Genomic DNA, 10,799 nt, shown 5'->3' with positions numbered 1-10,799 from the left:
TTGTACAATTTTTGCCATGGCATAGATAAAAATCACTTAATACAAACTGCTGTATCAACACAAGTTCCTACACAAAACGCGTCACGATAATATACATACGTACGTAGATACCTAAACAATTATTATACTGTTTGTGACGATTTCATTTTTTTCTCAAGAAAACATCTGTAAGAAAAGTAGTCAAATCAAAATATGCATGAATAATACTCGTATATTATTTAGAACATATTATATTATATATATATAAATTACATATTTTAATACTTAAACTAAAATATTTTAAACTTTTATGGCATTATGATTGTTTAAATAATCAACGAAAGGTGGTCAGAACGCCAAACTATCTGATAGACAATTGCAAAGGATTAATCAATAATTAACTATTCTCTAAAATTATAACTACAATACACTATAACTCTCATAAATGGACTGAAAAAATCATCTTAAATAAATACATGAATAATTGTATCAATAATATATTTCATTAGTTTTAAGACCTTCTATTAAGGTCTAAAATATTCGTCTTCTTTTTTTATGAATTCCAAGAGTCGTGACACAATGTAACGTCCATCCAACCTTTCTTTGTGGTTATGATCCAGTATGTTGTAAACTTCTCTGGTAACGACCAACCCGTACATGTCTCCTAAATCGCATTGCTGGTGGCCGAGTTCAACAGAACCAGTCGTTAATGTCGTGGTATCCGAGTAACTGTCACTAACTACTTCCACCTCGTTTTCCGGTACCTCCTCCTCTACGTCTTGGCTGTTTCCGGGCTTAAGTTCTGCTTCTTCGTTACTCACACTACTGTGTTCCAATTGCATACTACGCGTTTCTGTAGCGGTTTCCAAGCTCAAGTCTTCGTTTTCTTTTTCTTCGTCGCTCTCCAATTTCTCCTTAATGTCCGATGCTATTTCCCCTTCATCCTGGTTGTTTCCGGGCTTAAGTTCGGCTTCTTCGTTACTCACACTACTGTGTTCCAATTGCATACTACGCGTTTCTGAAGCGGTTTCCAAGCTCAAGTCTTTTTTTTCTTTTGCTTCGTCGCTCTCCAATTTCTTCTTAATGTCTAATGCTATTTTCTCTTCGCCCTGGCTGTTTCCGGGCTTAAGTTTTGCTTCTTCGTTACTTTCATTACTGTGTTCCACTTGCGCTTGTCCTTTACTCGGCGCTATTTTACTATCGTTTTTGAAGCTTATACATTTTTCTTTGCTTATGCTCTTCATTACTATGATTTTCTTACGACCTTCCGATTTCTTATCCATCGATTTCTGAATACGCATTTTCTTTAGAAGTTTATCTTTATCAAAATCGCCATACTTGTTATGTGCTACGTTCTTTATATTATGCTTTATTTTTTTCCCCCATTTCCGAGCCTTGTGTAAGTATTCTTTTTTAGACTTTTTTTGGTTTCCAGATTCTGTAACTACTTTGTATTTTTCAACAGATGTACATTCCGACTGTTTGCTTTCTTGTCCGTCATTGACAAGTGCTACTTCCGGTTGTACACCTTTTATTCCTTGAAGCTTTTCATGGGATTTTTCTTCCGGCGATTCGTTTTCATGGAGATTTTCAACAGGATGTTCTTTCGATTGTGTTGTATCAATTTTATTATGTTCTCCATCAAATTTGTCTTCAACCGATTCGTTCTTTTTGTGGATATTTTCGGCGGATTTTTCTTCCGACGATTCGTTTTCTTGGAGATTTCCAACAGGATGTCCTTCCGGTTGTGCTATATCAATTTGTTTATGTTCTTCGTCGGATTTTTCTTCCGACGACGAACTGCTTACTTGGCGTTTTTCGGTTGCAACGATCGGTTCAACCGAAAATATGTAGTCGAACGGTACAACCCTATTGTCGTCGGACGATTCGTCTCGTTTGTCACCGGTCAGTACACATTGTTGGGCTACAATGCTATGAAAACTCTCTTTCATCATCGAAAGAAATTCAAAACTAGTCAATGGTTCATCATTAGCATCTCCTTCGTTGGCCAATTTCTTCAGGAACGGTTTAAACTCGTTGTTCTCTCCGTCGTCGCCGTCGACGAGCAACGAGATACGCTTGTCGAATATAATCAATGCCGTCTTTACCATGTTTAAAACGTCCTCTTCATCTTGCTGTAGTTTTCCTAACGTTTCCAAAGCGTAAGCACTCAGCAGAGACATAAACTTATGCCCTCGTTTTCGGTATCCCCAGACAATGGCATAATACGCTTCGGTGCTTTGGCCGAGGTCGTTTGGCGAATCCAGTGCTTTGCGGATTTCATTGCCGACAGAGGTGACCTCTTTGTTAGAGCCCAATACCACTTCCTTTCTTATCATTTCCCATCGGTCAGATTCGGCAACGTCTTGCAAAAATTGTCGTTTATCAGTAGAGGCCCCAACGGTCAACGCGATGACAAAACATAAAAAAACATTCATTGTGACGAGTCGAGACTATATTTCCAACGCTGGTACACAAAGCTACTGTTTCGAAATCATACGCGTTAAAAAAAACATGTACTTTAAAAAATATAATAAATAACACCTTCAAGGTACACTTGTGCGTAGTACAAGCTCGTTGTTTACACTTGGTTGTACTAATAAATCTTTAGCTGGCTGTGTGTTGTTCTACTTATTTCTACAAAACGCTGCTTTGTGATATTTTTACTAGTGTATCGTTTCGACAAAAATAAAAATATTCAAATCATGTAAAACTAGGTCAATGTATGAAAATGTGTTTTCACGTAATACTGTAATACACTTCCTGTACAGCGATTCTCAAATTATTTTTATGTACTATTAAAAAAATAAATTGACTATAAACTAAACCATAATCATGTTTTCGGTTACCAAAAAAATAATGTCTTTATCGCTGCATATTATTCAAATTAAAAATATAATATCTATGCTTATTATACATAAGTTATACTTATTAGCAAACACTCATTAAGGATTTTATTAAGCGCACACATTTTACAGTATACGAAACTATCTACAATAAATGCATGTAATAATGATATAATTTGAATTCAAATTCAATATAACCATGTTTGAGCGCATACGTCTTGTGTTAAGTATAATTTTTGAGTAAAACGTGTTACGTTATAAAATACATATTTAAGGTAAATTATTTTTTTGAGGACAAATAACTTGTATGCAATACTATTATGACGCCATATTATTTCATTGTCAAATGTTATCTTAAGGTTTATACCAATTAATTTATTATAATTAATTAATGAGTATTGAACACATGTTTGCGCTTAATCGTCCATAATACGTATTTAAAAGTTTGTACATATAATTTAAACAGTTATAGTGAATAAATATTATTTTATTTTAATTGACACTTAACAGTTATGAGTTATGAGTGAAAAATATTTTCATGCGTAAATCACAATTGTTCTGTGTCTATTTAATTCTTGAAATGTAAGTAATTCCAAGCCTAATGCGCCTTAAGAAGTTTCACTTCAAATTAAATACGGAACACAATCTGAATTTTTTTAATTTTGCAACTTAGGTCCAAAGCCCACAAATCACTGTTGAGTGTGATGTCAAAACTAATAGAAAGGATAAACGGAATTGTAAATAGAATTTTTCTGAGTAGGAACTCATCGAACCAGCAATCCTACTGTTTCAAGCAGATGTGCGTTTGGACCGTGGATATGGTGAGAAAGTCTTTCCTTTGGCAAGCTACATAGACAAACTGTGGAAATTAGCAAAGATTATACCTTAAAAATAAAAACTTTCAAGTATTCCTGGAAAAAATGTATAGCGGAGGAAAACCCGTTAAAGAGAACCAGACAAGTTTTTTTACAGTAACCAGTTGGAATGGAATGGCTACTATAGTTCACCACTCTACCAACTGTACTACCGAAGGTTAAATGGAATAGCCAGACAGTAGAAATATTGGATAATAATTTGTAAAGAGTAATAAATCAAATCACACAAATTACATATTATATGTTACTGGAAAAGTGGACCAATCAAGATTTGATGACTATTCGCCGTATATTAGTTAATTTCGATTACGCACCGAAATAAGTCGATGGCGTAGGTACTTGTGCAGTTTACTGTGTACTTGTCAGTGCAGTACGTTCGGTGTTCAACGCGTTTAAATAGATTTCATTAAATAAATGTAATAAAGCATATTTTCTTGGAATGTCGGGAGCGACATTCACAAATCCGAAAACAATTAAGGTGTATTATTAAATTGTGATATTAGCTTGTGGATGGTTAAATTTCACCTAATTGCTAATGCCGTCCATCGGTAATCCTTTCATTATTATCATTATATTGTCATTATTTTAACAATGCAAGCCCAGTTCCAGGATGCTGTCCGACATGCTCTCAAAGGTATTTTTTTAATGATACGAATTCTTTACAAATCAATATTATAGATTTAGTTGAATACTTTAAAAACTACTTCTTTATTGAAATTTCATAATAATAACTCAAAAATGTCTTACCTCTGAGTAAAATTTACATGCCAGTGGGCTATTTATATTATTTATAATCAATGATTAAACTTATATGAACGATACCTAAATCAACTGAAGATTCCACTGAAGTTTTCATGCAAAACTATTACAAATAAAACTACTAAGACTCAATGGGTCACAGTCCAAATCCACGTTTGGTGAACAACAAAACGTTATCTTACTGTATGCAAATTATACTTTTAAATAAACATGATTGAAATTCAACATAAACATATAAAAAATATTCAAAAAAGAAGAATTTAAAGTAGGAAAGCTAAAAACAGGAAAACTAAAAACCTGAATTAAAGTTGAGTTCTAAGGTGGTCTGTGGTCATACAAAAGAGCTAGAAGAAAAAGATAATGTTTCCAAAGTGATAATTTAAGAATACATATTCCCTTGTTAATAGTTATATTTCTTTATTAAATTAACATTTGAAGTATTGATTAAATTTAATATTTTATTCTGTAATGTATAACATAATTTAATTATAATATCTTCCAATATCATTTAAACGCAATTTATAAAAATGTTATACCCGTAATCCGTATATTTGGTATTTCCGAGCGATAAAATCGGTGTAAAAATTTCACATGTAAAATATATTTTATAAAATGGATATTATGGTCTAAATATTAATACCTATTAATCGAACCACCCACCGATGTCATTTTCAAGATGTTGTACTTTTTCACTTGCCACAGGTACAATAGCAGTGGGATCGTAGTGAACATCTTTACGGTCTTTCTTACCGTCGGCCCCATCTGCTTTTTTCAAATCAGGGATGTTCGGATCATCATTTTTCGAAGACCCTGAGAAGTATCCCGAAATGGAACTAAACATTGACGACGGTGAAAAAGCTGCTGCTCCACTAAAAACGTTTATATTTAATTAACATTTTACTATTAAATGCATAGGAATATTATGGCAACGGATAATATGCTGAAGCATCGTGCTCGAGCCATTAGAAAAGACCCGCTTGTGAAAGCTGTATGTAAACTTTAATGGACTTAGAATGAAATTAGATGACTCTCTTTTTCTGCAGTAGGTATACACTAATAGGAATCTATTTGATGCCAAAAATGTAAAAAATTCGTGAAGTAATCCGATAGACTTCCTGTACCTTACCGGCATCGATAGAATATTAATGCATATGTTTGTAATAAACATTGAAAGGATTGATAGCGGTGATAGAGAATTTCAAATGCAAATGCATGAGAATTTTTAGTATAGACTTTACATGAATAGATCTCAACGGCTCACAAACTCATCAGGGTGTTGTGGCATGTGTTTTTTTAGACACTTACCCTTGAACCATTGAAGCTATGTCCATTGCCGATGCCATGAAAGCCTGCGAATCCGGACCAGTTAACTCTGTGACTATAGTGGCTGCGGTACTCAATGTAGCTTGTCCCTCCGGGCCGGTCATCATATCAAACACCATACGCATGTCTTTGTCGGATAACGGTAATCTGTCTAATATGCAGCCCATTGATTCGCTATCCCCCATTACACTGATAATCATCCTAATCATACTGGTGACTACATCCTCGTTGGCCATAATCTTACTCATTAACCGTGATATGAGTTCGGCTACCTCGTCGTCCTTGGCAATGAAATTTGCAATAGTATTGATGTCGTCCGTGAATGTGGCGTTGACGCCACCCTTATTGTATTTACTCACTTTCGACCCTGCTTTGAAATATATAATTAAGTTACACTGAAATACTCCTGATAACATACTGGGATCGTCCCCTCGAAAACGCTAGAATTGGAGCCCAGCTCTGGAATTTATGGGACTTCCAGCTTTACTTAACACTATAATTTCTGAGATTACTTTGGGTACCAAAAGTGTGTCAACCTAAACACCAGTTTCAGAGACTCAAGAGTGTTATCTCCAACTACACAATTATTTAATAGCATTCATGGACCCTACGAGAATTTTTGGGGACTTCAACGTAATCCTTTCTAGTATCTATCTTAAAGACACGAACTAAAATGTTAAAGGATCTGATCGTACGATGTGATGCAATTGCTAATCTGGGCTCATAAAGTACACATTTTGTGTTATTAGTTTCATTATTCAACTTGGATAAAAAAAAAACTGAGCACTCAATTTCATCCGTCCTCTCGTCACTAAACCCCACCCCCTCTATCCTTGTCTATCTTTGCAATATTAATCGTAATATACAGCCTATAAAGTTACCAGATGGCCACATTGGTCAGCAGTGATGGACAAATCATAAAAATAATATAAAAAATCTAAATTATTACGGAACCTTTCGTGACTATTTTATGATTGTTTACAATATTGTTAACAGCGGATTTCTTACAACTTCATTAAAAGTTTCATGTGAAACACAATATTCAGCATAAAAAAAATATACTGACCGGCGTATTGCAGTAGCATTTTCAATATTTCCTGGTTGCCATTTGTATTGTCAAGTCTAGAGCGAACCCTTTGGACTCCTATATTGGTGGCCAGCACACCCAATTCGTTTGCTTCAGACATAGTGTTCAGGCCTGAGTCAACGATATCTGCGACGGAATTGCCGACGGTTTTTACCAAAGGCAAGTTCAATCTGTTCTGCATGTTTCTATGAACGTTAGACCCTTTTTTGGCTATGTTAAAAACACCATTGGTGATGCCGCTGTAGGTGTTGACACCATTCTGCATCACGTTGACGCCTCCCCTTGCCAAGCTTTTTACCATTTCCTTGGACTGCTTAAGCACGCCGTTAACGATAGATCCCGTAGGGGGTCTTTTGATCTGAGGGTTGGTCATGTAGTACGTATAAGTCTAAGCTGGTACTATAATGTCGAACCTCAAAAGAGTTCACTCCAACTCCTAACTTGACGAAAAATTGTCGGATCGAGTCCAAATTCTCGACAAATATTTTTTAAGCAAGCCCCTACCCTATTCGGAAGCCGCTTTTAAATAAACCCTTTTATGAAACCCTATCTCCTTCGCAAAATGAGGAAGCTTATTCGTTTTATTTTAGTCGTCATTTTAACACTTAATTGTTGCAAATTAGACTAGATCGTTAATTTTCGAATATAATTGTAAGATTTTTGTTTCGAAAATAAAATCTAGTGTAGAAATTAGGTTTGGTAAGGTTCGATAGCTCTTTTATTTTATAGCGAATTTGTGGATAGCAAACTTTTGTGCTGTTCTGAAATTCACAATGAAGCGTTTAAGAGTGATGGAGTGGTATTCAAATTTAACAAATGTCTCGATTCAACTTTTCAAACCTAGGCTTGTCTATACGGTACTCGGTTTACCGTAATACGCTGATTTATACTGTGCTCTTTTTTTTTAGTTTTTACTTCAAACGGCTTTGTTTTATATTCAATTTGCATTACGTGAAGTATGTGTATGTGTCCGATGGTCGAGATATACAATAATTACGTGAGATTCAAAAGCAATATGTAAGTTTTTTAGAACAATAAACATTTTTTAACACACTACCTTGCGCTTGGGGTGACCCTTGCGTTTACGGCGGGATCCCTTCTTGGACTTAGCCGGGGCAGCCGTGACGGGCTGATTAATCTGAGGCACCTTGTCCACCTGTTGCTCAACATCTTTGCCGTCTTGCACTTCAGCCACGCTCGTCTTGGACGGCCGGTTGCGGGGCCGTTGTTTACCGCTTTTGTTTTTCTCCTTGGCGTCCAGTTCATCCTGCAAACGACCATAGTAAGTAAATCGACAAATGTGAATACGAGAAGAACAATAATTAATTATTGTAATAATATTTTCGCCTTGGGCCGAGCTGACTGTGGTTCATCGGTCACGCTGGCAACTAACCTGGATGATCAATAACAGAACCACCAGCAGACAGCATCGTGACAGCATAATAAAAATTTGTTCGGCATCAAGATAAACGCAAACGCATACTGATGGGCTAACCTTGACGCCCGGTAGCTGTTCCGTTTGATCGTGATCACTGGTACACATGTTTTTTTTATTAATCGTGTAAACAAATTAACAAGTTAGCTTCCAAATAGCCCGCAAGTGTTATTTTACCGTTTGTTTTTTTTTTTTTTTTGCATTCGCATACGGTCGTACCTACTATAACACAAATCTATATTTGATCAAAACCCGATCGACTGTAGTCGTCAGAAAAAAAAAATAATAATAATAACAATAGTGTTGCGCTTAAACGAAACAGGTATTAGATACACGCATATTGATTATTATAATTTTTTTTAATTATCATCCTAGGCGTTTTTCGGTATTAAAAAAAAAAAAAATAGCGCGATATATTGTAAACAGCCAGCACAGTGGGATCGGTTAGTTCACAGATCTGTAGCAATTGTTACAACCGAAAGTTGTACAATTACTTCTGATGTTTGTTACATATTTGTTTTGGCAACAAAATAACGTTATTATTTAAATACTGAATAAATTTCAGGTACCCGCCAATAAAGTATATCTAATGTCAAAAAAGATTAAGTGAGTACTTTGGCAAATTTAAATAAAATTCATTAACGCTCCAACATCCATTTGCAGTTCAATTTCATTTATAAAAAACAAATAAACATTTTTCCCGAAAATCGTTCCTAACAGTATCCAAACTGTAAGCTAAAGATCACGAGCACCTTAAGGGCGGTAAGAAAAAATCTCTCCCTACTGAGAAAGACATTAGATCATGAACATGTAATTTAGAAAATATTGATGTATACGTTTTTAAGGGGTTTTTCTCGGTTTAAAAGAGATAAACTTAAAAATGACACTTTCTCAGATACGATTGGAAGCAAAAATAAAATAAAAAAAGGCTTACTACATAATTTTAAAAATGTCTCCTGTTATATACGCTGGTATTCGCTATATTTACGCTCTATATATATGTCTACTTTTTACTAACAAAATTATGATTTCACCTATGTACATAACCCTACCCCTTCGTAAATTTAGACCAATAATTATAGTATAATACAAAAGTAAAACAGTGCTATAGCGGACGACAATGTGTACCTTGTGATTTTAAATCTGTAAGTAACTGCATTTGCGGCAAGTCAATTCAATTATATATTTAGAGTGAGTATAATTATAATTTAACCAACTGATGTGCAGTATGATATGTCTCCTCGCGTCAAAACCGAACAAGGCGATCGCTCGTCTGTAATATTCTATCCCGGTGTGTATCTAAATTGCATAGCCTAAGTGCCGTATAACTGATAGTCATACTAAAGAAACCGATCAGGTATAATAATTTATTAATACAATATTAATTGTAAGGATCCCATATCAAAATGGTATTACACGTGTCTATTTAAATTATGAGTATAATAAAGGCTATAAAACAGTGGTTATTTTTATTTGTTGTCTGTGATGAAGCATGCTGGTAGCTAAATTTGAATCAAATTTTAAATATAATATTTAATTTTACTATAGTCGACATGTACAGGTACATGTGACAGGTATAGTGGGTACAGGGAGAAAACCACAATTTAACTATTTATTTGATTGGAAAAATGAAGTATTTGTTTGAAGTTCTAAATTGAGTTCGTTTTAACTCTTTAATTACATACTGTCAACATGTGTGGCTCAGCGATAAAGGCAACGAACTCGGTATTAGGCTTATGATTCGATATTTTAATTAGCAAACATTGTAAAACAGAGGTTGATTACAAACACTACGTGGAATAAATAATAATGCTTATTTACAATTTGTCTGTAAAACAAACACAGGTAAGTAATGTAATTGATACCAGTTCGTAAAAAACATAAATTTAAGTAAAAAATTGAATCATATAACATAATATTTAACAGCGACAAATGTATGAAAACAATTAAAACTGAATAATTATAAAAAAAAAGTCAAGTATGTATAACAATATAAATCAAATTGTTTAGCAAAATGGAACAACACAAATCAATCATTCAGCTGACAAAAATAAATTTAAATGATTGGTACTAAAACAAATTATGTACATGACAATGTTATTTTAATAATGGTACATACTAGTTTCTTCTAGTCTATAAATTATAATAAAACATATTTTTAATCAATTTTGACTAGTCCATATACTTAAGTATAGAAAAAAGAAACGGATCCATTAATTTATTATCATTATATAAAGTATATAATTGACACATCCGAAATAGCTCTAAAAGAACTAATGATAAAATAATGTAAAGGACGCTTATAAATATGTAGATAGGGTCAAGAAGGGCCAATGTCACTTTTTGAAAAGTTGACAAATAAGCTTTTAAATTTTCATTTTGCATAAGGTTCCATAAGTTTTCATTTAATCTCAATAATTATAATTTCTTAAATAATAAACTAAGAACTATGATTTTTGTTGGACTAGATAGAGCGTTCAATGATGTATATAATG

At 34.0% G+C, this 10,799-nt stretch overlaps 1 protein-coding gene across 1 annotated transcript; it reads right to left on the bottom strand.

Annotated features, from left to right (window-relative positions):
* Window positions 1–4,875: 4,875 nt before the first annotated feature.
* Window positions 4,876–8,383, bottom strand: LOC126844533 (uncharacterized). The gene is made up of 5 exons (XM_050582805.1): window positions 8,263–8,383; window positions 7,927–8,136; window positions 6,849–7,227; window positions 5,765–6,149; window positions 4,876–5,328 (listed from the first exon to the last, which is right to left on the bottom strand). Exons 1-5 carry the CDS (start codon window positions 8,308–8,310, stop codon window positions 5,103–5,105), a joined length of 1,248 nt encoding a protein of 415 aa, XP_050438762.1. The 5' UTR covers window positions 8,311–8,383; the 3' UTR covers window positions 4,876–5,102.
* Between the last annotated feature and the right edge of the window lie 2,416 nt (window positions 8,384–10,799).

The sequence above is a fragment of the Adelges cooleyi genome, unplaced genomic scaffold (genome assembly GCF_023614345.1).
Source record: "Adelges cooleyi isolate 19-005CV unplaced genomic scaffold, UGA_ACOO_1.1 ACOO_flye_CR_arks_rails_tigmint_CR_PRNA_651, whole genome shotgun sequence".
NCBI lineage: Eukaryota > Metazoa > Arthropoda > Insecta > Hemiptera > Adelgidae > Adelges > Adelges cooleyi.
The sequence above is the reverse complement of the archived record's forward strand: the minus strand, read 5'-3'. Positions and strand labels throughout refer to the sequence as shown.

What these genes read in the sequence shown, in the direction of transcription:
- LOC126844533 (XM_050582805.1), bottom strand. Translation starts at nt 8,310, where the DNA reads ATGCTGTCACGATGCTGTCTGCTGGTGGTTCTGTTATTGATCATCCAG. An exon ending in AATGCTACTGCAATACGCCG is followed by an intron (nt 6,150 to 6,848) that starts GTCAGTATATTT and finishes ATTTCAAAGCAG; the next exon opens with GGTCGAAAGTGAGTAAATAC. An exon ending in ATAGCTTCAATGGTTCAAGG is followed by an intron (nt 5,329 to 5,764) that starts GTAAGTGTCTAA and finishes AAACGTTTTTAG; the next exon opens with TGGAGCAGCAGCTTTTTCAC.